The sequence below is a fragment of the Engystomops pustulosus genome, chromosome 6 (genome assembly GCF_040894005.1).
Source record: "Engystomops pustulosus chromosome 6, aEngPut4.maternal, whole genome shotgun sequence".
NCBI lineage: Eukaryota > Metazoa > Chordata > Amphibia > Anura > Leptodactylidae > Engystomops > Engystomops pustulosus.
Window position 1 is genome coordinate 132,369,211 of NC_092416.1, and position 27,069 is coordinate 132,396,279.

At 42.9% G+C, this 27,069-nt stretch overlaps 1 protein-coding gene across 4 annotated transcripts; it reads left to right on the forward strand.

Moving 5' to 3' along the window:
- The first annotated feature begins 15,853 nt into the window (after positions 1–15,853).
- STX16 (syntaxin 16) lies at positions 15,854–26,113 on the forward strand. 4 transcript variants are annotated; one of them, XM_072111068.1, is made up of 9 exons: positions 15,854–16,206; positions 19,352–19,363; positions 19,889–19,996; positions 21,552–21,692; positions 21,771–21,933; positions 22,016–22,107; positions 23,103–23,246; positions 23,327–23,407; positions 23,947–26,113. In XM_072111068.1, the coding sequence occupies exons 1-9, from the start codon at positions 16,081–16,083 to the stop codon at positions 24,049–24,051; spliced, it is 972 nt and encodes a 323-aa protein (XP_071967169.1). In that variant the 5' UTR covers positions 15,854–16,080; the 3' UTR covers positions 24,052–26,113. The 4 variants fall into 4 exon arrangements, with proteins under 4 accessions (XP_071967169.1, XP_071967171.1, XP_071967170.1 ...); XM_072111070.1 differs by having other exon boundaries at positions 15,855–16,161; XM_072111069.1 differs by lacking the exon at positions 19,352–19,363 and having other exon boundaries at positions 15,855–16,206.
- Positions 26,114–27,069: the final 956 nt, after the last annotated feature.

Here is a 27,069-nt window from a genome sequence, read left to right on the forward strand (position 1 = left end):
TGGTGCAAGTTCAGCAGGGCGATCTCAGCAGATGACACCCGGGCTGGTTCCTCAAAGATGGACCGTAATTCAGCAAAGAATGTGGTGATATTAGCTGTGACCAGGTCTTTCATGTCCCAGAGGGGAGTAGCCAGTGCCTTCCTGGAAAGGAGGCTGATGATGAAAGCCACTTTGGCCCGTTCTGTGACTAACTGCGTAGGCATTAGTTCAATGTGCAAGGAGCACTGGGTGATAAAGCCCTTGCACAAGTTTGCGTCCCCGCTATACTTGGAAGGCAGACAAACCGGAGTAGCAGGAGAAGCCGTAGGAACTCGATGCTGCTGCTGAGTCGCATCCAGTTATGGTAGAGGAACCATGGCCGGATCCATGGCCAGATCTTACTATAAGGAGTCAGGGTAGTGGAGGCACTGTGCCACACCGGGCGATGACGTAAGCCAACACCTGGGAGGGGAGTCTGAGTGGCACATGGTTTTCATCAGAGCCTGCCGCAAAACGGGTTGGACTGTCTGTGGCATGATAGCACCAGGTAGCTCCACAGGCGAGACTTTGCCTGTGCTGGATAGACTGGAGACAGAGTCACCTCTTATTTTGAAATTGAAACCACAGAGTGCTGCCCGCTTTTTACTTTATTTACACTAACACTGCCCCTATTAAAAACTAAATTGTGGGGGGCGTGGCCTGACTGTCGATGAGGAAGGACGTGTGAGCTCTCGGCTCCGTCGCTGCACCCACCTAGCTGAGCGCAAACCACCGCTAGCCTCCCTCTAATGGGGAAGAACAGGCAGAAGAGGACCCTCTGTAACTCCTTACCAGCCCCGGTGAGTCCTCCAGGGAATTCCATCGAGCTGTTCCTCACGAGGACCATGCGCTCCACACGCGGGCAGGCACCATCTTGGCCTGCGCAGCAACTAGAAGGCTCTCCCGCAGCGACACAGCAGAGCGGAGACGGCAGCGCAGGGAGCCGGAGCTGCGATACGCTCCCACTCTTTACCACCAACGAGACAGCACCCTCCTTCTCCTGCTCAGACCACACCGGAGGTGAGGACCACCCCACAAGTGCAGAGAGCAGACTCTGCGGGGAAACCGCAGACCGAACAGGGTCAGGAGCGCCATGTGAGCTCCCCCTCAGCGCCCGCCATTATAACAAGGCTGCGACCTGCCATATTACCTCCTTCAGATGAAGGGCACCAGGACTCTGACTGGCCAGAACTACCCTCCCTGGCAACATCTCTACCCCAGAGAAGGACAGAGTGGTCGCCTGACATGGGGGTATCTCCTGCCCCTCGAAGAGGAGTACCAGAGGGCACCACACCAGCTCCGCCAGGGAAGGGGTCCCCCTGCAGGGATTCAGAGGTGAGGGAGCAACAGGCTCAATCAGGGCTGGAGGAGCCACAAATATGGGGCGAAGATGGCTCATAAGATAGTCTAGGGGCGACCCCCTCCTTATCACAATTTGCTCAACATTCTCTGACAGCTGAGGAGACATTGTCCACCCCCACAGGGCTTGTCTCTGCAGAATTACTCCCGCTGGAAATTTCACAACTGTTACATAGCCTCCCAACAAGGCAAGATTTTCAACAGCTTATTTCTGAACTAAAGGGAGCTTGCCACTCTGAAATAGCTTTGGTCCGCCAAGACCTGCAACATATAGCCTCGAGAGTGGAAAACCTGGAGGGAGACCACGATACTACTAGGGGGTATGCCTCACAACTTCAATCCACAGTTGCCGATCAATCAGAGGCCCTTAGAGCAATGCAGCGTCACCTGGAAGATTTAGACAACCGAGGACGCAGAAACAGCATACGAATCCGGGGGCTACCGGAATCCATTATGGATGCAGATATTCCACAGACACTTGAAAATCTCTTTAATTCGATACTGGGTAGGCCAGCCACACACAAGCTGGATCGAGCTCGCAGAGCTTTACGCCGTAAGGGACTTACACCGCAACCACGGGATATTATATGCTGTGTATGCTTTCTCACCAAAGAAGCGATAATGACAAAAGCGAGAACAACAAGAGATTTCAAATTTGCAGGCTCCCAGGTGCAATTGTTTCACGACCTCTCATGGCTTACACTCCAAAAAAGGAGGCACCTGCGCCCTCTACTGGCGGTTCTGAGAGAGCACCAGATACCTTATAGATGGGGATATCCTTTTTCCCTTACAGCAAGAAGAGAGGGCCACTCAGTCACTTTACGCATGCATGCAGAACTGCAACATTTCTGCAAGGAACTGGACATCCAAACCCCGCAACTAACCGACTGGGAGATAGGTCTCCCTTCGCCTTCACCCCCACCTTCCTGGCAACCGGTCCGGACAAGAAAAAGACGCCCCCCGTCCACTAAGTCACCGATAGGGCAGTCTCCAGCTGCAGTGTTGAATACCTGACTCCTTACTGCGGATGGACTGGAGAGTAGAATCTTGGCATGGATGGTGGACTGAAACATGGCGTAATGTTTCTAATACTTTATGATATCTTTCATTTTTCCTCTTTTGTCTTGTATTTTCTCCTGAAGAGTTAAAATAGCCTCCTAAAAGGCTTATAAGGTGGTTTAGTTAACATAAAAAAAGGGCAAGTACCCAGATGGTTGCTGGGGTCTGGGTGGGATGCAGGGAGGGGGGGAGGAGTTGTCTCTTTCTTATTGGGTTACGGTTCACCTCTCCATAACTTGGGGGCATGACCATTGTCGAATCCCCATCTGGGATTCAGAGGGTTGGCGCTGGGAGTGGGAGATCGGCGCCATCCTGCCCCATGTCAGGTGCCTAGGACCTGACTTTACCAACTCAGTTTTTCTTACTTTTCATGTTTCTTATATGTCTTTTACTTAATTTGGTCCTATGTTTAATGTCTTATGTGGTTTTCCCCTTCCTCTTGTTTTATCCTTTCCCTAGGAACTGCAGTCTACTTAGAATCAAAGGGGATGTACCGGATGACCGGTCATACTGCTGATGGTGCTGGGTTCAATAGGGGGGAGCATGACTGAAAAGCAATCATTTACATGTACTCTATCACATGGTTAACTGTGTTATGCTGAACGTTAAAGGCCTTAACACTAATGTTAAGCGCCGACTATTGTTAAGAGAGCTCCGCCTTTTGAAAGCCGAGTCGCTTTTATACAGGAAACGCACTTTGACCAAGCAGGGACTTTCAAGTTTACACAGCAACAGTACCCGCATGCTTACTTAGCCTCTCAGGATAAAAAAAAGCAGGGGTAGCGATTCTATTATCACGCAATTGCCCTATAACTATAACCGCATCCCAAGTGGACCCCCAAGGTCGATATGTCATTTTGGAGGGATTATTGAGGGGTCAGCCTATCATTCTAGGCAACATATACGCCCCTAATACAGCCCAAATCTCGTTTTTAAGATGCATACTACGGAAATTACAGTCAATGCCCCCGGAGGCTTTGATATTAGGGGGGGATTTTAACATGATTTTTTCAGCCTCAGCAGACAGACAGTCCTTATCTAATAATCCTGTTTCTAGTGTCCAAGAACGGGTAGCAAGAGAATTACGGAGGTTAATTAGAACACACTCCCTATATGATCTGTGGAGGGTTGACCATCCTGGAGACCGCTCTTTTTCCTTTTGCTCCCACCCCCGCAGATGCCCCACACCCATTGATTATTTCTTTGGAAATATATTAGCACTGCATCTTCTTAGCTCAGCGGACATTGGCACCATCTCATGGTCAGACCATGCGCCAGTCATGGTTGCCCTTTCTCGTTGCGCCTTGCCTATGAAGCTGTGTAGATGGAGATTGAATGAGACCTTACTTAAAGACCCTGCACTTCGAGAGCAGGTGAGGACAGCAGTGCACACTTTTTATACTAATGAGAACTTGACGCTTCCCTCGACAATGGCACTTTGGGAGGCACACAAGGTGGTGGTGAAGGGTGAGTGTATGGCTTTGTCCGCTAGGTCGAAAAAGACAGAGTCGGCCTACTACCTAAAAATATTGGTGACAGTGAAGGAGTTAGAAGAGAGCATGATATCCCACCCCAGCACGACTACTTTGAGAGCCCTGATAGCAGCAAGGGCGCGCCTAAAAGAACATGTATGTCAGAAGGTAGAAAAACTCTTAATATTCTCAAAACAATGCTACTATGAAAAAGGTAATAAGGCACATACAATGCTAGCCCGCTTACTTAAAGAGCGACATACAAATGGCACTCCGCAGGCGATTAGAGACAAGAATGGGAACCTTAGATATCATCCAAGGGATATAGCCCGCTCCTTTCAAAAATATTACGCTGCTTTATACTCGCTCCCAAGATGATAGGATCAGACAACAAATACTACAAGATTATCTGTCTTCTTGTCAGCTACAAATATTAACAGAAACTGCAAAGGCTAGTCTTAATGCCCCTATTAGTAGGGAAAAATTAGAAGAAGTAGTCAAAAGCCTACCCTCAGGGAAGTCCCCTGGCCCAGACGGGTTTACCTACCTCTACTATAAGGTTTTAATAGATGACTTAGCTCCGTAGATGCTCTCCTTCTTTAACTCCTTTTTGGAAGGAACGTGCCCACATCGGGACATGCTCTCCTCCTTTAGCTCCCTCATACCCAAACATGGTAAGGATACAACTGACTGTGGCAACTATAGGCCCATTTCACTCCTGAATTCAGATCTGAAGATCTTCACCCGCATTCTGGGTAATAGGCTGGGCAACTTGCTACCTTCCATTATCAATAAGGATCAGATGGGCTTTATCCCATGGCGTTATCCCATCCCATTGACCTTATTGACATAGTCAATCGAGAATCCAAGTCAGCCCTGCTGCTTAGCCTGGATGCGGAGAAGGCCTTTGACCGGCTAGACTGGTCCTTCATGTTTAAGACCCTGGAATCATATGGCATAACAGGGGGGTTCTTGACGGCGTTACGAGGGCTCTATAATCTTCCTACAGCAATAGTACGTTTTCCCCATGCTATGTCAGACCCACTAACTATTCGAAATGGTACCCGACAGGGGTGCCCCCTCTCTCCTCTCATATTCGCTTTATGTATTGAGCCCCTGGCGGCCAAAATTAGGCTTCACCCAGATGTCAAGGGAGTGTTGGTAAAGGATAAAGAGTTTAAAATATCTTTATTTGCAGACGATATTCTGATCACACTTATGTCTCATCATATTTCCCTACCAGTTCTACATACTGTATTGCAGGAATATGGGTGCTATTCGGGATATAAAGTAAATACTTCAAAAAGAGAAGCTCTCCCCCTGAATATCCCGACTGGCACTTTAAAGTTATTGCAGCAGAACTTTAATTACCAATGGAAGGAGGCGTCCATTAAATACCTGGGGGTGCATATAGCGGCCTCATACACCTCCCTGTATGGAGTTAATTATTCGCCCCTATTTAGAGAGTTGAAAGCTATGATGACTAGATGGAAAGGGCATCAGATTTCCCTGCTTGGTCGAGTGGCAGCAATGTCTTGGCTTCCAAAACTTCTATATTATTTTCAGACTTTACCTCTGAAGGTACCACAGGCAGAGCTCAAGGCTCTGCAAGGAGCAGTATTCAATTTTATATGGGACAACAGAAGGCACAGAATGCCTAAATCAGTCATGCTCGCCCCCAAAGCTTGGGGGGGGATTATCTGTACCTGACATAGCTCATTACTACTGGGCCACCCAGCTGAGATACCTACCTTATTGGGTGACCTCGGCGGCCTACACCAAATGGGTAGAAATTGAGAAATTATGGTTAACACCAATACACCCGAATTCCTACCTATGGGATCCTGACCCACCTCTCCCCTTACAACCCCTATTGGGTCCTATGGCGTTTACGTTATCAGTCTGGAGGATCTGCAAAAAACGCTATAGCCACTCTTCAGATAGCTCGCCACTAGTGTCTGTTCTTTATAATCCGGGTATACCCGGGTATAAACCGACCATAGTCCAAAAGTGGACTAGGGCAGGATTGTTTCACCTGTCGGATATGGTGGACCCATTCGCATTAGAACTGAGACAGTTTGATTACCTAGTGCGAGAGCGCTCGCTTCATAGAGAGGAGTGGTACCATTATCTCCAGGTGAAACACTATATAGTGAGTCTATTTGGCTCAGATAAGGTTACCAAGTCTACAAAGTTTGAACAATTGTGTAAATTGGGTACCTCAGTCAAGGAGACGGTCTCCAGGATATACCAGATACTGTGTGCCCCGGTGGGTGGCCCTTTGCCAACGCATAAGTACATGATCAAATGGGAGGCAGACCTTAATAAAACAATCTCGCATGAGACATGGCAAACCATATGGAATAGAACCGCCAAATCATCTATTTGTACCACTTATAATGAATCTCAATACAAGGTCTTGATGCACTGGTACCATACCCCGGCATTATTAAATAAAATGAACCCTACGGTTCCGAACACCTGCTGGCGATGTCATAATGCAATAGGCACGTTGTAGCATATTTTTTGGACCTGCCCACTTATAATACAGTTTTGGCGAAGAGTGTAAACCCTCACTGGGGAGATTCTTGGCAGCACCATTATGTTGGATCCTATGCAGTATCTTCTCAATGTCCCTCCACATAACCTTAAAGCACCTTTTTCCAAATTGTTTTTGAGCCTTTGTACAGCTTCCAAATGTTTGATAGCAAGGGCATGGAAGCAAGTGCACCTCCCACAGAATCGGACCTATTTACTAGGTTGAAAGAGATGTGTGCGCTAGAAAAACTAACAGCTTCCCTTAACAATACAATTGAAGACTATCAGAAGGTATGGGAGCCCTGGAACTCCTTCTGCGCACTTAGAAGTATGTAGGTAGGGAGGGTCGTCGACCCCCCCCCCCTTCTCCCCGGGCTTGACTAGTACACCACAGTAGAGTTGTTTGATCTGCAGTTCCAGTTATCCCTCCCCAGGTCCTACCCTTCCTAATGTGTGTAACCTGTCTTGTCTGGAATGTATTATTAGTTCCTTAAGTTTTGGAGTGGGTTTTGTGGCAATAATCCATTTGATAATTATTGGAGATGCATAGCATAACAGGACAGCTATACATAACTTAAAAGCAAATAGCTGTGATGGTACAGAACATTGCATTGTGATGTTATCCTTAGAACTGGTTATTGTAACTTGAACACTGTGGTAGCTACTGTTTCTCTTTATATGAATCTTGACTGAGATTTGATGTTTAACAAGACCAGCATTACATGCATTACTAAATTGTTTGCTTCAGTATAAACTGCTAGAACTGTATTATGTTCACTAGTAGTTTTCCCTTTTATTAGTCTCAAGGTGCACAACAGATTGAGACACTGATCTAAGAGGCAGTTGTCTTGTCATTCTTGTCATAAATATCCTCTTTTTGTTATATACAACTGGAGTCACTTTTTGAGAGCATCACTGGTCTAAACATGTAATCATTAATCCACAGAAGAGAATAAATAATAGACTTTTTCTTAAAGGGGTTGACAATTATACCGATTAGTAAAATACTAACCAATTTACATCTATTAATATTTCTGCCTGAGGGTGCAGTCACATGTTGAACTTAAAACTGCATGGCAATTACTTTTGAGGTGGTTTTAGGTGCAATTTCTTATTTTAACAAGTTCAAGACATCAGATCAACTGGTCAATGACATTTGTTGAACAGGTTTCTCCTTCAAAATCAAATTCACCCATTGAGTTCATGTCTTTCACCTGTTAAATTAACAAAACTGCACCTAAAACCACCTCAAAACTAATTGCGATGCAGTTGTATCTGCAATGTGTGGCCGCACCCTTACTTTCTTGGCATTTAATTTAACTCCCAGTTAGGAAATATCTTTAACTTCATCTGTAGTTAACTACATGCTAATTTCTACGCTGCTATTTAGCATACCACATCATTTACGCTAATGGATGTTCATGTGACCCAAAGCATCCATCAGTATCTTTCACTTAAGTGCCACGGCTATTCAGCAGAAGCTGGTGATGAGCACATTATGATGACCAACCCTCAACGAAAGGGATGTACAGTGCCAAAGTGCAGAACCACATAAACAGTGGTTCTATCACATGGAAACTTGCATGCAGCAGTCCACCCTGTAGAAGATCCCTGGTTTTCTGATTTTTTTTAAATGTAAAGTTAAATGTAAAGTTAAATTTGAAAACCTCCTATCAGCATCTTCCAGGAGCCACTTGATCCTAAGTAGTTCTCATTTTTAGCTTCATATAAGGGATGGGCCATCCATGTTTTTAGGAACTTCAAGATAGGAAAATATCACACTCTCCGTGACAAGAACCTGGAACGTTTCATCAAGAGACCTTTCATCTTCCAGCCATGATGTCAGCTTACTTTACACCACCACATAACTCGCATGACGTAGACACTACAATAGCAGGCCGATCGTAAAACATATCCAGTAATTACAAAGAAAACACTGGCTTTCCCTTCCTTTCATTTCCTGGATCCTGCTCGCCTATCAACAGATGCCACAGATTAGCAAGAACTTACAAAGTGCTCTGGTACCAAGAGTGACAATCTAGGGCTTAAGGCTCTCCAAGGTGCCAAAAAACTTTGCTCATAGGTTTAGTTTTCTTTTAACTTGGTCAAATATTTATTTTTCGGCTTCCTGCAAATCCTTTACATGACTTGCGGCCTGTTATTCTAAAAGTCATTATTGTTAAAGAACTTTGCCTTTCAGGGGATTTTTATAGGACCGTAAAGTCACAGGTTACTCTCCAAAGGTGTTTATTCCACCCTGGCATGAGCAAAGAAATTCTCGGAGTTGGAGAAGGTCGGGCCTCTTGGCTGCAGGTTCTAACCTTTCTCCAACCTTGTGATTTGTGGTGTAGCTTAGCAGAACTGAGAATTATACTTCCCAAACACAGAGGTGACAATGTCTCTAGTACGAATGAATAGTCCTGGCTGAATCTAAGGAGAACAGCTGGTATATTGAATCCTTCTTGTCTTCCTATTCTTGTGCAGACAGGAACCATTGCACAGTCTTTATTTTATTGTGTGCTGGTATTAGTGGTTGATTCCGATGTACAGTTCATTTCATAGTCTGGAGTTTCTATAACAAAATGATATTAAGGTTTTTCCACTTCCGACTTCCGCTTGGTTCTACTGGACACCATCAAACTCTTCCCCACCCAGCAAAGATGGCCCTACTGTCCTTCAGAATAAACTGTCTTTCAGAATATTTTCCACCTTGCTGTTTGCACAAATTGAAGCAACAATATAGGAAACATTCCTGTTTAGGCTGTGGTCATCTATTAAGTGCAACTTAAAAAGGAAGAATAAAATTATTAAAGTACAACTCACAACCCGGTATAATTCAATAGCTGGTGTAATCTAGTAGGTGATGCAAGGATATGTTTAGGGGGCAGCTACACGTTCAGTTTTTTCAGATGCAGTTTTTGATGCCCAAACTAGGAGTGGAGTAAAATAGAGGAGGAGCAGTACTACTTAATGATAATTATCACCCATTACTATCCACACCTGCTTTTGGCTTCAAAAACTGCATATGGAAAACTGAATCTGTGGCTGCACCCTTAAAATGCTGCTAAATATGCCAAGTCTGGATAGGTTTCCTAGTTGTATTCAATTAGGTCCCCCACCTTCTCCTCACCTCCTAAACATATACAGGTGGTTTAATAATTTTTAGATACATTTTTTGCCTCCAAAGGTGTTTGAGCCCCATGAAGCTTATAGCTCTAACAATATACTGCAATATATACTGCGCTACTGCCAAATTCTCCCCTCCTCACACTGCCCTCTCTACTTCAGAAGACTTGGCTAGTGACTGGATGCAGGAACGTCAGTCATAGCAGAGGGGTTGTTCTGGGCAAGTGAGATATTGGATAGAGGAGTGAAAAGAAGAGAAACCGGTGATGTGCTGAGGAGGCAGCTATTAGACTCAAATGTGAGTATATGCCCAGTCCAACTTGCTGGACTCTCTGCCTGGTTACCATTTTCTCCACTTGTCACCATCGATCAACTTAGGGTGATGGCACACTTGGCGTTTTGAACGAGTTTTTGGGCCGTTATAAGCAGTCTGTCAAAAACGCGTGTTTTTTAACGCATGCGTTTTTTGACGCACTGCTTAAGAAACGGGCCAAAACGTGTTAAAAACACCACGTATGCCATCGCCCTAAGTTAAAAAAAAGGGTGCCCTTAGACAGGTTCCCATAGAGCCATATGGCCGAACACTTGAAGCAAATAGGCAATGACTATACAGTTCTATTACCACCAAAAAGGTCTTAGTATAGCAGCAAAAATGGTAATCAGTTAAAAATACAATTTTCAATGAAAAAAATTTCTAAAAATGTTTTTTACTCGCTCATGGAAAAAACATACATAACACATCTATTCACCACTGTGCCAAGTGCAGGGAATCTGATGTATGGCTTAAAGAGGTATTCCCATCTGGACATTCACATTTAATTTAATTCATTTGCCATATGTAAACATTTCTTCAATTGGATGTTATTAAAAAAAATGTTCCTGTGTGAAGATAATTTCTCATAAATATAGCCATGTTTTCCCTTAGGCCGGCGCCACACGTAGCGCTTTGTCTGCGTTTGCGTTTAATTAATTTTAACGCAAAACACCGGCGGCTCGTTCACGATCGCAGGCGTTTCCATAGAAACGCCGATGCGAACGGGCCGAGGCCCGCCCCAGTGTGCGCAACTTTGTCTGCGTTTGCAAGCGCAGACAAAGCGCTACGTGTGGCGCCAGCCTTAGAAACAAGATAGCTTTCTCGGATACGACCACCTCGCACTTTGGCAGGGGTGGCCAGAGTCCTGTCCGAACCACTTGGTTTCAGCGATCATTACCACAGGACATGCAGTAACTCCCTGACATTTCATTTACAAATTTTTTACATTTCATTTTGTTTCTTGGTGCAATCCCTCCAGCAGAGGTGGTCGTATTCAGGCACAGAGTCTTGTTTCTAAGGGACAATATGACTACATTTATGAGAAATTATCTTCACCCAGGTAAAAAAATCTTTAATAACATCTAATTGAAGAAATGTTTATATATGGCATAATAATTGAATGTAAATGCCCAGACGAGAATACCCTTTCAAGTCAAAAGATCAAATATAAAACACATCAGGACTGGTCCTACTGGTGTAAGGAAGGCGGTACCTAAAGAGAGAGTGTACCTATCCAGAATACCATATGGTCCCCTCCACCAGGAGTGAAATAAATTTTACCATACCAGTATTTCCTACCAGTCTCTGATGCGGGGCTAGGGAGGTGACTTCAGATCCTGCCCTCACAATGTCCAGCAGGATGGTGATGAGCCCTGATGATCTTGCCCTCACACCCACAAAGACTCCCGCCCTTAGAAAGAAAAGAATCATGGCTCCCTGATGCGAGAGTCAACAATACAGAAATAGCTGGTCATTCAGATGCAGTGATATGTTGATAGGGTAATGTAGGTGGGGAAGGAGTGCCTTCACCCATATCTCAAGCCTTTTGTTCACACACATTTTTTGCGGCTATACGGGACGTTGTATAAGGCCCCTTCCACACTTGCGTTGCAGAGCACGTCAGAGTTTGATCAGGGTGCGATCAGGGTTTGGTCAGTGAAAAACGCACATTTTGCAATCAGTTTTCAGTCAGAGTTTGTTCAGTGTCTCAGTTTTTCACGCGTGAAATGGACTCAGGACTGAGCTCTATCTTTTCTATGGCAATTGATGCGTAAAAAACGCATTGCACTTGCATTGCACAGTTTTTGATGCGTCTACATAGACTTGTATGGTGCGTTTTAAAAAAAACGCAAGTCTGAAAAGACCCATTGGTTACAATGGGTCAGAGTGCAATGCAAGTTCTGCGCGTCAAAAGCATGCGCAGAAAAAGTGTGAAAGGGGCCTAATGCTTATTTTTTTTTCAAACAGCGGTGACTGGTTCCCTTTTACTGCCAATGGTGTATTAGGTTAATTGAAGTGGTAAGGTTTCCTTAAAAATAGATATATGGCAGTGAAGTATGAAGTTATTGGTGTTAGAATATGGTGACCGAAGGGAGGAAAATTTTAAACAAAAACCAAAAAAGGGCAAGGGTTAATAAGGCGTTGTTTGAAATATATTATACAGAGGCTGGATTCACACAAATGTATGCCCACCAGGCCATAGCCGGGCGGGCGTACATCTGGTGCCATGGAGAGGAGGAGTGGTGACCATTACGCTCTTAATAACTATCTATTGCCGCCTATGGGGGACAATCATGTGAATAAGAGCTAAATGTGCACAATGTTTAAATGATTCATTAGAATTAGTAGTATTTATAATGGGAAACATTACCACAATAGAAAATGCATTGACTGGTGCTGCCATCTACAGGTCATCTATGAGAATCCATGCAAAATAATTACAAAGGAGAAAAGCCAGCATAGAAAGACAAAACTTTCCGCTGATTTACACTTGGCCAGCAGCTTTATGCCTGTTGGCATAACAGAAAATGGTACTGCAATATAATAGGATACTGATTATGACATTCAGGCAGTGCTACTTAAAACAAGTGAAATGCAGTAACATAAAACCATCATGTTAGTATTTTTTGCAATTGCAGTCACATTGGGGTTTATTTAGTAGGGGTACGCGGATCGCATTTACGACAGACTTCCTGGCATTTTTGGGGATTGCACGGCTGGGACAGGTATTTAGAAGGGGATTTTGCCGCAATCGCACTGGCTTTCATGCGACAGAAATAGGGGGGTCGTCGGACAATTCGACGGATTCAGATTGAGAGCGGGATTTAACTTTAAGTGAGTCGCAGACATGCACCTACATACACCGAGAAGAAGGTGAACTCCAGTGGACCTGAGTGGGGAAGTGACACATGCAGGATATCGGGCGCATGATCTTAGTGAATCGCGGCACGCGGCATTATCGTCGGAACAATGCACTTCGGGTGAACTCCTTGGACAGGTAAGTAAATGTGCCCCATTGTGTCATGTATTGCATGCAGGTGTACAGAACCTTTTTATCACATCTCCTCAGAATGACGAGTAAGGATTACTGCCTACACCATAAACCAGCCACCAAACAGACCTACTACTAGCCTCAGGAGAAACCCTTGCCAGCCTGTACTTTGCTGCTGTTTGGACTATTTGCCATTAAAGGAACTTTACTGGAAGTTTTTACCACATTACTTTCACATTTTCACATTAGTGATTTTTCACTGAACCCATTTTGGCTTATGGACAATTGCAGATTGGTTTTCTCTTCCAGGCTCTAGTGATTTTTCACTGATGCTTTACTGAACCATTCTCTTCGTCTGGCTTTTTCACACTTCAGTTATATTTCACTGATCATTTGTTTTGTGAACTCAAAAAGAACAATTTCTAAACTAATCAGTGACCAGTGAGAAAAAACCTGAAGTATGAAAAGCTCATTGAAAAGAGTGAGCCAGTAAGACATCAGTGAAAAATCACTGAAGCCGGGAAGAGAAAACCAATCTGTATGTGTCCAGTGTAACACCCCCGCCAACGCAGCATGTTACAAAATAATGCCTCCAATAGATATGGGTATGCCACAAAGACTGATCACATTTGTGAGCCCTCTGGTGTCTATAAATGGTAATGCACCTGTTGAGCATTTGGCTGAGAAGGAACGTATAATTCTTGTAACCAATATGTTGCCTTGTTATTATTGCTTTGTACCAAGTGTGCTGGTTGGATGAGAAGTTTGCCACCTCCCAAGGGGAATTAAAAAAAAAACCTTGTAGCTGGAAAGTTCCAGGGGTTCTTTTCCACTAAGCATCATCTAAGCGCATGTGTCACAGTCTGTGGCACGCTGCCCTGACAAGGCCCATGTGCATACCTCCACCTTCAGGAGTCTGCATCATCCTGCTGCTGAAACAGCCATCCATCTGTCTCCGGCCTGTAGCTACCCATACCAGGCTGTGTAAACTGACATTGGGGTTGCCCCAGGAAGAACATCCTACACCTTCAGCCTCTCCCTCCTTTCTTGTGCTTCCACCTGTCGGAGACCTGCCAGGCTGTGGATGAGGCCTCGTCCCCTGGTACCCAGCACCATGACTGCAGACAAGGGCTAGCTCACACTCCGTCAGCCACTGAGGTACCTTAGGAATCCAGTTGCCCCCAAACCAGATGTTGCAACATCAGCCAAAATGGGTTCAGTGAAAAATCACTAAAAAAATGCCAATGTGAAATAACCCTTACAAAGATGGATTTCAGCTGTGTTATTGTGGGGGAATAGGCTGACACAGGGGACACAAGACCACAAGTGTCTCAATAAAGATGCCTGCAGTCGACTGAGCCATTTTGGCTGGGAGCATCTCTCCACGCGACATCATTGGGGAGCCACAATCCTTTCCCATAAACATTTTAGGTATTTTAGTCCCGATCCTGTAGTTAGACTACAGCAAGGGTCAGGAACCTTTTTGGCTGAGAGAGCCATGAACGCCGCATATTTTAAAATGTTATTCCATAAGAGCCATAGCATATGCACATGCCCCCCAGTAGATTGGTAGCGGATTGCAGGCACACCCGTGCCCCTCTCCATGGCGGCCCCCCTTTCCGAGCTCACTCATCCCACCACTTTCCAGCTTCTGTCCTGGCTGGCCAGCGTGCGCTCCTGCACTTTCAGATTTAAAGGACCAGTGCGCTCATTGGCTCCACCCACTTTCCGGGTTCCTATAAAGACTGGCAGCTATCAGATAGGTAGCCATACTCTAATAAGAGAGGTAGCCACAACATATACTCCCAGTAGAGAGGTAGCCATAGCACATGTCCCCCAGTATATAGGTAGCCACAGCACACACCCCAGTATATAGATAGCCATACTCTAATTAGAGAGGTAGCCACAGCACATACTCCCAGTAAAGAGGTAGCCACAGCAGATACACCCATGATATAGGTAGCCACAGCATATGCCCCCAAGTAGATAGATAGTCACAGCACATGCCCCCCAGTAGATAGGTAGTCACAAAAAAAAAGAATATTCACTTACCAGCGCTCCCTGCGGCTAGCTCCTCATCGCTCCCACGCTCTTCTCTTTGACCCAGGCTTAGACGATGGTGGAGATGGCACCTTGGTAGTACAAAGGACGTAGGCAGCAGTAACATTGCTGCCTGTGTCCAGTGATTAGTCTAAGAGACACAGCAGCCATCACTATTTATTAAAGATCTGTCTGAGAGCCAGGTGCAGCCAACAAAAGAGCCATATCTGGCTCCCGAGCCATAGGTTCCCTACCCCTGGACTACAGGGAAAAAAAAGCGTAAAAACAGAACCCAAGGGAAAATGTTGCAAATGTGTCTTCCAAGAACATGGCATGGTATATTAAATAGCCTTATTAGGAAGTAGAATGTGTTTTAATAAACAGCCGTCATATCAGTCTGTACACAGAAAAATATAAAAAATTAAAGATTTTTGAAGTTTGGGAATGAAACATGGAAAAAATGAAGAAGGTTCACATGTTGTGTTTTGGTTGTTTTTTGTTTTTTTTGGTTGTTTTCATTGTGTCTGAAACACATTACAATAGCTGAGGAGAGGTGATTTGCCTAATTACATTACTGTTAAAATTTGTGTTTACAAAATATGTAAATGTGATGTAAACACGTGTTGACAATGTGTTAGCGCATGCATTCTGTTAACACATATGCTAATGTTAACAAATGTAAACAGTAGTCGAATTAGGCAAATCAGATGTCAAAACATAATAAAAACGCATCATGTGAACGCTCCCTAAGAGTTTAAACATTTTAAACAAAAGAGATCAGGTTTTGCCCATTACACACTGTCTCCATGTTCAAATAGCTCAGTGTATGACGTGTCCCCCATTTTGGTTTTGCTCACAAATACTGTAGTTACAATAATGGTCTACAGTAAAATGGCGCCGGCAGTTGGACGTATTACTGGTTTTATTATTTGATGCCTACACAGTGCCGGAAGACGGGGACATTATTCACGTTCACACTGCGGTTCTGGCGGAAGTGGCAGAGCTGTCTCCCCGGTTTAGGTTCCTGGCGGAAGTGCTGGGATGCGGGCTGTCGGTTCCGTGCTGTCCGGCGGCGGGTGTAGTAGGCCGTGTGGCCGGGGTGTGTGAGCGGCGGGTTCCGGTCGGGCAGGGAGGATTAGTGGTCTCTCGGGCCGGCTAGGAACATGGCCACTCGCCGCCTGACCGACGCCTTCTTATTATTGCGGAACAATGCCGCCCATAACCGGCACATTCTGGCCGAGCAAGTGAGTAGCCCCAGCCGCCCGGGGAGTACGCAGAGCCGCGGAGCGGTGAGTCTCCGGCCCCGGGGTTGTCACCGCATCAGATAGACCCCGTGTGATCCAGAGCTGTGCATGTGTGTGATAGCATGTAGTGGATGCCATGTATAGCGGATGTTATATACTGTATACCATATGTATATGTGTGTCACCATGTACATATAATGTATATAGTATGTCTATGTACAAGAGCTGCCATCTGATATACTTTATACAGGGGCTATACTGTATGCCATACATGTGTGACCAGTGGAGATTTCAGCTTTTGTACTGTATGTGATGTGATCTATGTACAGTAACTGTCTTCAAATATACTGCATTTTAGATATTTGAGTTGAGTACAGGAGCTTTTATCATTATGGTATATTACAAATAAGACCTTTGTACTGTACCTCTATATATTCATATACAGAAGCTATCATCTGATATACTGTATATAACATGAGCAGTGTACAGGAGCTGTATACTTTATATAATAAATATGATGTATGTTCTGCGCCGCCATCTTTTATACCGTACATGATATTATGACCTGTGTATAGGAGCTGTTGTCCATTATGCCTATACAGGCAGTCCCCGGTTTACGTACAGGATAGTTTCTGTTGTTCTTAAGTTGAATTTGTATGTAAGTCGGAACTGTATATTTTATAATTGTAAACCCAGCCAAAAGTTTTTTTTGGTCTCTGTGATAATTGTATTTTAAAAATGTGGGTTGCAGACACCTTTTGATACCTTTGATAACTATAACAGCTGATAATTGCAGTTTAGGACTAAAGTAGAGTAAATTACCAACATCCAGAAGTCGGTTTGTAACTAGGGGTTGTCTGTAAGTCGGGTGTTCTTAAATAGGGGACCGCCTGTATAACATATATGACCTGTGTACAAGAGCTATTATCTAATATACTCTACATAAATTAGAGTACTTCACCGGCATCTAATATACTATATAATATGAACCATCCTTTGCAGCAGATGTCATGTGATATACATTGTATATATTATATGACCTGTGTGCAGCCGTTGTCATCTAATATACTGCATGTAATATATATGACCAGTATATATGTAGCTGCCATCTAAAATACTGTATAATATTTCTGAGCCGTGTACAGCCACATATCATCTAGTTAGTATATAAAATATGATATAAAGGCATCTCCATTATGATGTTTATACTATTTCTGACCTGTATACATGCAGCAGTCATATATTGTATACGGTGTATTATATTCCCTTGTGTATTATAGTTGTAGCCGGCATAGGATACAGTGAGCCTGTGGTCTGTTGGATATATGATATGTAATATTGCTCTTGATGATATTACATATAAGTATGTCATGTACAGTACCTATTGTCCAGGATCTGTTACACTAGACCTATAACTCTGGATCTGAAGATGGTGGTCTGGGGATATGAGCTTTGCTTGTATACAGACCACTAGTAACAGCACCCGAGCTATAGGTCTATGAATGCAGTCTCCCGCCATCGCTCCTCTTTACTCTTCCATTTGCTGACGTGTTTTCATGTAGTCTTTAGACAGGCAGAGATGACAGATGGGTGTGCATACATTCTAGTAAATGTCATATACTGATTTGTACATTTCTGCCTTTTGCTCCATTCTGATGCGTCCTCTGAGGTATAATATTCATCTGCCATCATAGAACAGTAGACATGGTGTTAAAGTATAGGATCCCCCCACCTTAATTTTTAATATAGATGGATAGATCAACAATTACCCTGCTGCCTTACAAGCTTTCTAGAAAATACAGCTGCACTATAGGAGACCAATAGATGGCGCTACTGATAACAGTTCTAGCGTTTGTAAGCCCAAAGCAGTGACCCACCATTACTGGACCCACCATTGTTGTAAGACATTCAAGAGATATATCTTTGCAAACTATCTTTAAGGCTGTGGTCACACGCTGCATTTTGTCTGCGTGTAACGCATGTACTTTCTAACTGCTAAAGAGTAGTTTTGCCTAATTCCATTATGGTCAACATTGCGTTTACAAGACCCAAGTATTAACACAACATTAACGGATGTGTTAACATTGACAAATGCATATGTTAATATCACATTAACCTGTGTTAACACGTGCGTTTTGTAAATGCAATGTTGACAACCGTGTAATTAGGCAAATCTCCTCTTCATTTGTTTAAAAGTGCAACGTGTGACTGCAGCTGAGCGGCCTTCTCAGACTATGGGAAGTCACTTTTTGTGTGTCACAAGTTAATGATATCCTCCATTTCGTCACAAGAATAAAAGTTTTGCACCGTGTTAGCCGGTTCAAGGAGGTTACATTATTTCACCTATCAAAAACTACACAAGTGCAAGAAGGTTTTAAAAAGATTACCTCAAATTTACCTGAATTAAAATCTTCCATTAGTGGTTGACACCTTGTTTAAAGGTGTTATGTTGCCAAGAATATGTTCTAAACAGCTCAGATGTGTTAAAATAATAAGTCTCCCTTGTCTACCTACCAATATCCTGCCAGACCTGCAGAGTTTTAGTGCTGCATAATCTATGGCAGTGGTGGCGAACCTTTGGCACTGGTGCCAGAGGTGGCACTCAGAGCCCTCTCTGTGGGCACCCAGGCCATCACCAAAGAGGACTCAAGGTATCCATTTGCACTCCCAGGCAGCCCAGGGCTTGTCACACTCAATGATATTTTAAAGCAACAGCGCTGCCTGGGACTACAGTAGGAGTGAGAAAGTGTGAACAGATCTGAATCATCATTGTACCTCCTCCTCCAGGCACACAAATTCTTCCTGTTCAGGAATTTGTCCTCCTATCTACTGTATTGTATATTGGTGTCCTCAGGATGCTGATACAATGGAAAGCTACAACAGAGCAGGGAACAATAAGTTGATTAAATTTCCATGTTGGCACTTTGTGATAAATAAGTGGGTTTGGTTTGTAGTTTGGGCACTCAGCCTCTAAAAGGTTCGCCATCACTGATCTATGGGAACTGCTTTATCATTGTGCCGTTATAGGCGCCTGCTTCTGCAATAGGTGGGAAATCTGTAATCAATCTGCATGAAAAATCTTCCATTTCTAATTCATCACATAAATCATTGCTGATTAATCGCCACTGATGATCTGTGTTCTATCTCCTTCTCTTTCCCCTCTGCCTGTGCCTGTTGAATGTCCCGCCAGGAGCTCGATGAGGTACAGTCCCTCCCACCTAATGCTGTCATTGATTTTCTGTTGGGTGTTTGATTTTTCACTGTCATTGGATCTCATATATGGCAGACTACAAAGGCTATGTAGTCTGTAACCATGGAGACGCATTGGCTATTTTTTTATTTTTTTTTAATGTGGTGTTTATTCATCATCTTATCTTCTATTAAAAGATAGTCATCACTGGGGAATATGCAATCTCTGAAATCCACCGGTAATAGTGATGAACCTTCCCAATTATGCCACCTGGGGTTTGCACACGCTATAGCTTGCTAACTTTCATTACTGAATGGACACGGGTTACGGTGCAATTCTACGGCGCTGTTTTATCTGGATCTGTTTCAGAACCTGGGTGTCCAATTTTTTTTTCTGTTCTTTACTAGGCAGAATAGTATACCAATACTTCCTATTGATGCTTGAATATTCTATATGTATAGCACAGTATTAATGACAGGTCCTGTATTATTTGATAATATAACTCTCCATACCTAACTATGTCCTGTTGTATTTCAGCTGGCAGATGATCGTATGGCATTGGTCTCAGACATTAGTCTGGACCCAGAAGCTGCAATTGGAGTCACTAGGCGATTGTCTCCAAAATGGGTGGATGGAGTTCAAGAAGTAAGAGGCAAAATGTTATTTGTAGTTTATGAGGAATGTGTGTAATACATATTGGAAAGAAATAATCTTCATCTACTGTAGTAGAGGATTTGCCTCGGATGCAACACATAGGACTACTCATTTGCTGTGGAAGAATAGTCACATATAGGGGCAATCAAGCTGGTGATTACAAACAGTTTTTTGTCGCTTTAGCTCCACCTACAGTACATTTGGAAGAAAATATGCATCCAAATAAAAGGAATCTTTATTTCTAAAGAGACATTGCAAAAATGTAATTTGTAGCTCTTGTTTAACTCCAAGGGATAGGGCCTAACTTGCTGATCAGTGAGGGTCTCAGTGCTGAGACCCCCACAGATCACAAAATGAGGGGTCCGATGGGGTCCCACGTACCTCCGTCAGACCCCTCGCGGCTCCGTTAGACAGCCTTTCATGACCGAAATCTGCTCGATTAATCTCTATGGAGCTGACGGAATTTGCCGAGCACCACGCTCACTGATCTCCTTCAGCCCCATAGTCATGCGCGGCCGTCTGCTCCATTAGAATGATGGAGCAGCGTTTTCGTGATCTGTGAGGGTCTCATCACTGAAACTCGCACTGATCAGCAAGTTAGGTCCCATCCAGTGATGGGAGAAAACACCTTTAAGTAAGAAAGGAAATTAAAACACACAAATTTTGCACCTCCACATCGGTACCAATCTAGTCTACAGAGCTGAAGTCGTTTTTATCCCGTACGACTAAAAATATATAAGAAAAACAATGCCAGAATAATTTTTTTAATCATCGCACAAAAAACGTTATCAATCCCAAAGGTGTAAAAATAAAATCTACAGGTTTTTTCGCAAAAAAAAAAGCCCTCTCATACCCACATTGACAAAATAATTTCAAAAAGTTATGGTGCTTCAAAGGTGGCGATACAATTTTTCCCCCCAAAAACTATTTCATTATGCAAAGGAAGGTCATTTAAAAAAAAAAAAAAAACCTTATAAATTTGGTATTGCTGTGTGCGTATTGCATTATTTTTTAATTATACTGCACAAAAAGAGCTAATAAAAGTTCTCCAGGACATATGAAATCCAAAATAGTGCTATTTAAAACTACATTTCACCCTCAAAAACTAGACCCCTACAGCTGTGGTGACCAAAAAATATAAGAGTTATAGCTTGTCGAACAAATTGGCTGAACAAATTAGAAAATAACCTTGTCATTAACATGGAAAACGGGTGCGGATATATGGGATGAAAGCAAATACAAGGCTGTGTATTGGTCCTTGGGTGTTTTCGGAAGTAACAGTTTAAATGATCACTAACAGAGGGGAATACTGCTTGAAACCCAAGATTACAAGTCACATTATGGCCAGCAATAGTGACTGTACACACATGGACCACTGATATCACCAAACCTTGTTGAATCATTATATATGCCTTGATTGATTTTATTTTTGCTACCTGGAACTACCACTAGGGGGAGTGTGGAATCTTCATGCATACAGTTAATTATACTGAATGTATAAAACTTGTGTAAAGCTAGTAACAATTTCTTAAACCATGTTTCCCAGATCCAGTATGACGTTACCCGTATTAAACAGAAGATGAAGGAACTGGCCAGCTTACATGACAAGCACTTAAACCGACCAACGTTAGATGACAGCACAGAAGAAGAGCATGCCATCGAGATCACCACTCAGGAGGTCACACAGGTACTGTAGAGTACAGACGGGCACAGGAATTTACCTGTCTATGATACTTCTGCAATAATATGACCCGTTTTCTTGTAGATGTTCCACCGGTGTCAAAGGGCAGTTCAGGGCTTACAGAGCCGAGCACGGAACTGCACAGAGCAGGAGGAGAGAGTGTTACGAAATGTTGTCTCCTCACTGGCACAGTCTCTACAGGACCTCTCCACAAATTTTAGACATGCCCAATCTGATTATCTCAAGAGTAAGAGCCTCTTAGAGGAGCCAAGGTTCATATAAATATAAAATCATTAGTATAAATGTGATACATATTTTGTCTTCTGCAGGAATGAAGAATCGTGAAGAAAGATCAAAGCATTTCTTTGATACCTCTGTTCCACTCATGGATGATGGAGAAGATAATACTTTATATGACAGGGTAACTATTATCTGGTACCTCTTTTACCTTGATGTACAAAATACACATACACACATGATATTAATTGCTTAGAGGACATCTACCACCAAGATGAGGCAGTATTCAAATGAGCATGAGGGGCTCCAGGCTCCATTAATAACTATGGAACCTGGAGCCCCTCACGGGCATTTGCATACAATCCTTCATCCGGGTGGTAGATGCCACCTAAGCGATTGTTAAAATAATTAGATTTTATTTAATTATAAAGGGAACCTGTTATGCTACTCACTCCTCAGCTCTCAGACCCAATCTTTGTGCTCCTGTACCACTCCTCCCTCCCCCAGTGATGTCAGCTCACCCCCTGGTGCTTGTGTGAGTGCATGAGTGAATTAGTGAAATGAGGTCCCTGGTGACAGGTTCCTTAAAGAGGACCTGTCACCTATAACAAAGGCACTAGAAGCTGCTTAAAGGCACTGCTTATCCCCCGGACCGCCCTCCCACTCCATAGGCTGGCGGTGACTGCCGAGCATCATGCGGCAGTCAACGCCTCCGAGTCCCGCTCCCTCATGAATACGCCGGACCGCTTTGAGCGCGGTTCAGTGTTCCTATTCTACTACTCGGAAGTGTCTGCTAGCTTTATCTGAGGGTTCTGTTAAAGATAGCCTATTTTTAGCACTGATGAACTGCTATCGCTAGGAGCTGCTTACTTTAGGCAGCTCCTAGTCCCTTTGTTATACGTGACAGGTCCTATTTAAACACCACAGCAAATGTGGATGGCTGGTGCTATTACTTATTCTTAGGAACAATAGAGGTTTGACACCCGGTCAATCAATGGGCTTTAGACTTCAGGCCTGTGGCAATAACATTAAACTGTAGGTGAAATCTAGAGTGCAAATTTATGTTGAAATAGGAGTTATATACAGTTATGAGAGACAGTCAGGACAAAACATAGTAACTAGTATGTACATCACTGCTGAAGAGCTCAGAATCTTGAGACTTGTCTTATTGGTACCCAGGGTTTTTCCGATGATCAGCTTGTTCTAGTACAGCAAAATACACTAATGGTGGAGGAGAGGGAACGAGAGATTCGTCAGATTGTACAGTCTATCTCAGACCTGAATGAGATCTTCAGAGAGCTGGCAACCATGGTGGTGGAACAGGTAAATGACCTATCTTCCTACTATGTGTGTGCTGTAGTCTCTTTCTTTATTTCTCATAATCATGTATTGTTTCATTATAGGGCACAGTACTTGACAGGATTGACTATAATGTTGAACAATCCTGTGTTAAAACAGAGGAAGGGTTAAAACATTTGCAGAAGGTGAGTGACTATCTTAAGTTATTACCTTGCTAAGCAATGTCCTTTCTCCATTTATTTTTTTTTCTTTTCTTTTTATTACTGTGAAAGATTGTTGCTAGATGTAAAACAAGTCTGTGAAACAAGGGAATAGAACAAGACTTACAGTGACCTTATAACTCAAATCTGTGCCTACTTCTATTATACTACTGTAGTGGAATATTGTGTATTACAAGCTCAAATGTGCATATTACTTACTTCCTATAATCCTAGAAACCCACAATTATGTTTGCTGTCGATGGTTACACAACGTCAATCAAGAATATCTAACTTAGACCAATGTAATAAATTAAGTAAAACACTTTACCAAAAAATAATAATCTAATAGGCCATAGCTGTTCTATGGCTGTTTATGTTCACGCTCCTGGCAGTAACTACCTATGATCTGCACTGGAATAGGGGTTAACATGCCCTCCAAGTGCAGTAAAAGCCCATAATGTAGCCTTGTCGTGTTACATTTTTCTACTCATCTTCAGTCCATGTCTTATTCTTTTATTTTGCAGGCGGAGCAGTACCAGAAAAAGAACCGGAAGATGCTTGTCATTTTAATTCTGTTTGTCCTTGTGATTGTTCTCATTGTTGTGCTCATTGGTGTAAAGTCTAAGTAGGTCATTTTAAGTTAATTTGTATAGTTTGGACTCTTTGGCTCAGAAGCTCCTGTGAATTCAGAGGGTTATTTTTTTCTCCCTCGTGCCTTCCCGTGTGTTCATCAGAGTCATGATTGTCTGGCTTCTTTTTTTTGTCTGCTGAAGTCATTTTTAACACTGAAGAAGTCCGGTTCTGTTTGTCATGCAGAAATTTTACTTGGTTGCTGTGATTTATGATCATTTTTGAAGATTTCATACAATGGACCAAAGCAGTGGGGCTAATATTTTACACATAGAATACAATTGCTTCAAAATAAGTCAGGAGCAGATAGATTTTATTGCTATCTGTTGTTGTAATCTAATGCCTGACCTATTGTTGGTAATGGGGATATACAGTAAAGTCAGAGCTAACTGTCTGAGGAACACTCTGGCATATTTTTCTGATGTATGAACTCAACTTGGTAAGTTAGCTGTTCAGTGCCACTTAACTTTCTATGACCTGCTTTAGAAAATAATATATATTATATAAATATAATGTTTTTGTGGAAGACCCCTTTAAGCCTACAAATGCAGTTTTGTTGCTTTGCAGATGCTGCTGCAGATTTTTAAGCCAAAGTCTGGCTAGAAAAATAAACTGTACTAAAGTCTGAAACAAAAACTCCATGTAAATTGGAGGATGGCCCAAATGTCATAACTTCTGTATCCACTTCCCTTTGACCACTGCATATGAGGTTTTTGTACAAGTAGCATTTTCAGAAACTGAAACTTCCAAATCAGACATTCATCTCAAATCAGATATTCTTGTCCGGTTCCTATTCGTTAGTCTTATGATTTTTATGCTTATTCACTGTGTAATAAAAGGTTCTGCAACTCCGTGACATACTTTGTTTCAGTTAATAAGCATTTCAAGCTCTCTGCTGGTTGTTCACATCTATAAGCCTGTCCTTATCGAATTCAATTCACACAGGTGCAGGACTTGTTTCAAAAGAGAAGTTTTATGCACACAAAAGCCTCCTAAAGATCCCTGTATAGAAGGTGTAAATGGATTGAGTGTGTTTTATTCACTTTCACCCCAGCAATCAGTTTTGTACAGTAGAGTTGTGCAATGGACAGAGCCAGGAGCAGGGAACCCCCGCCCATAGTGTATCACTTATGGAAGAGCGTGAAAGCACTTCAATAAGAGATATTCTGCGGATGAAACTCTGCTTCTGGCTCCATCCCTAGTATATATCAGTGTACTGCATGTGCTGTACACAGCTGACATTCCCACAATTCAACTAATAATGATTTATCTTATGAACAGGTCATTGGTAGTTCTACACCAGGAAAAAATTCCTTTAGCAGAGATCTTGAAATTGGTAAAGAAAGGGTATTTGAGAGAGTTGCATTTCGTTTTATTATCCAGTATGGTTAACATGTACATGGAAACATAGGATCCATTTAGTGGAGCCTTCTCTACAAGCCCAGATTGCCACCCCTGATGGTTCATTTACTACTTGGCACTAATGAGGAATTGACTGTAGATGTTGGCATGTTAGTGTGTTCCCTCCCTTCTTCATGGTCACCTGTACTTTGCCTGCTACCTTATCTTTAGTTACTAGAATGAGTGGAAATAAAGATGGATATGGCACATTGTAAATACTACTATAATAAGAGAGTGTATAATTATTTATCATGACCAGGGTGACCATGGAAATTACTTTCCTTACCTGCATTTCAATGTCATTTTTACATTTGCTCTTTGTGGCTGCAAATCATGAACCAAAAATTGTGACTTGTCTGGATCAGTTTGTGACTCATAAAGATGGTGATGAGATTTGTGTATATTTGTAATTTATAAGACTGTAAGTATTGGGGGGGGGGGGGGTGGGACAACAAACCTATTTTAATGGTAAAAACTGCTGCTGAATGTTCCATGTAAGATAATGTATGTGATGAGGAAATCCTCTGTGCATGGTGAGAAGTGCCCATATGCCCCGAGCCCTGCCATCATGGCAATTATACCAGTGGAGTCATTCTAAGAGCCTCTTCTCTTGTCATCTTTATTTTTTTGTCATTAAACTGTTGGCGTGATTGTCTATTACATGAGTCTTTATTTACTGCTACTTTTAGGACACCAATGTATTTTGTATCATTGCACACTCTTACCAACATTGATACATTCTTGTCTCGCACCCATCCTTGGCGACAAATCCAAATTTACAGTGATTTGTTATTTTAACAAAGCTCCCTATTTCTTCTGAGGGTCTAATCAAAATACTGAGTGCTGATGCCTGTAGAAGTCAGAGGCTAATAAACATGTGAACTAGTGGCAAAAACACTCTCGGTTACAGAGACGTCACACACTAGTGGGTGGAGAGGTAGCAAGCTCTGAATGGCTACTCTGACACATAAAAGAGAATCCTAAACACATGATAGGGGCCTCAATTTACACCTCTAGTTGGTAGTATTGCTGTAACTCCCAACTGTTTTGGATTAAGTGGGACTTACCCAGATTGTGGTTTATGTCCCACATGTCGACGTCTTAAAGGGCATCTACCACCAGGATAAAGGACTGTATGCAAATGAGCCTGAGGGGCTCCTGGCTTCATATGTGCTAATGGAGCCTGGAGCCCCTCAGGCTCATTTGCCTACGGTCTTTAATGCTGGTGGTAGATGTTATGTCTTGTTAGGTCAATTCGTGTGGACTGTATGGACCATAGGTGGTTTTACAAGTAGGGAGGTGCATAATGTAGTGGGTGTCATATGAAGGGGAGCATTGTGCAGAATGAGGGGGGGGTTATGCTATTGGTATGGTATTGTATTAGATTACAACATTGCCATTGAAGCCGTGTTTATATACAGAGCATTTCTTAGTTACAAATAAAAATAAGGGTGCAATGCAAGTGAATGGTGATTATAAAATTGAAATGAATGGTGCACCTATAAGGGTGACTGCACAAAGATTGCTCGGGATTTTTTTTTTTTTTAAAAAAGTTATATACGGGGGAGGGATATAAAAATAATAACCCACTTCTATTGCCTCCCTTTAGCACTCCC

Bases quoted from the DNA above. Each gene is read 5' to 3' on its own strand.
- STX16 (XM_072111068.1), top strand. From the start codon at position 16,081: ATGGCCACTCGCCGCCTGACCGACGCCTTCTTATTATTGCGGAACAAT. The intron at 21,934-22,015 runs GTAAGAGCCTCT...TGTCTTCTGCAG, and splicing joins CCAATCTGATTATCTCAAGA to GAATGAAGAATCGTGAAGAA. The intron at 23,247-23,326 runs GTAAATGACCTA...GTTTCATTATAG, and splicing joins CAACCATGGTGGTGGAACAG to GGCACAGTACTTGACAGGAT.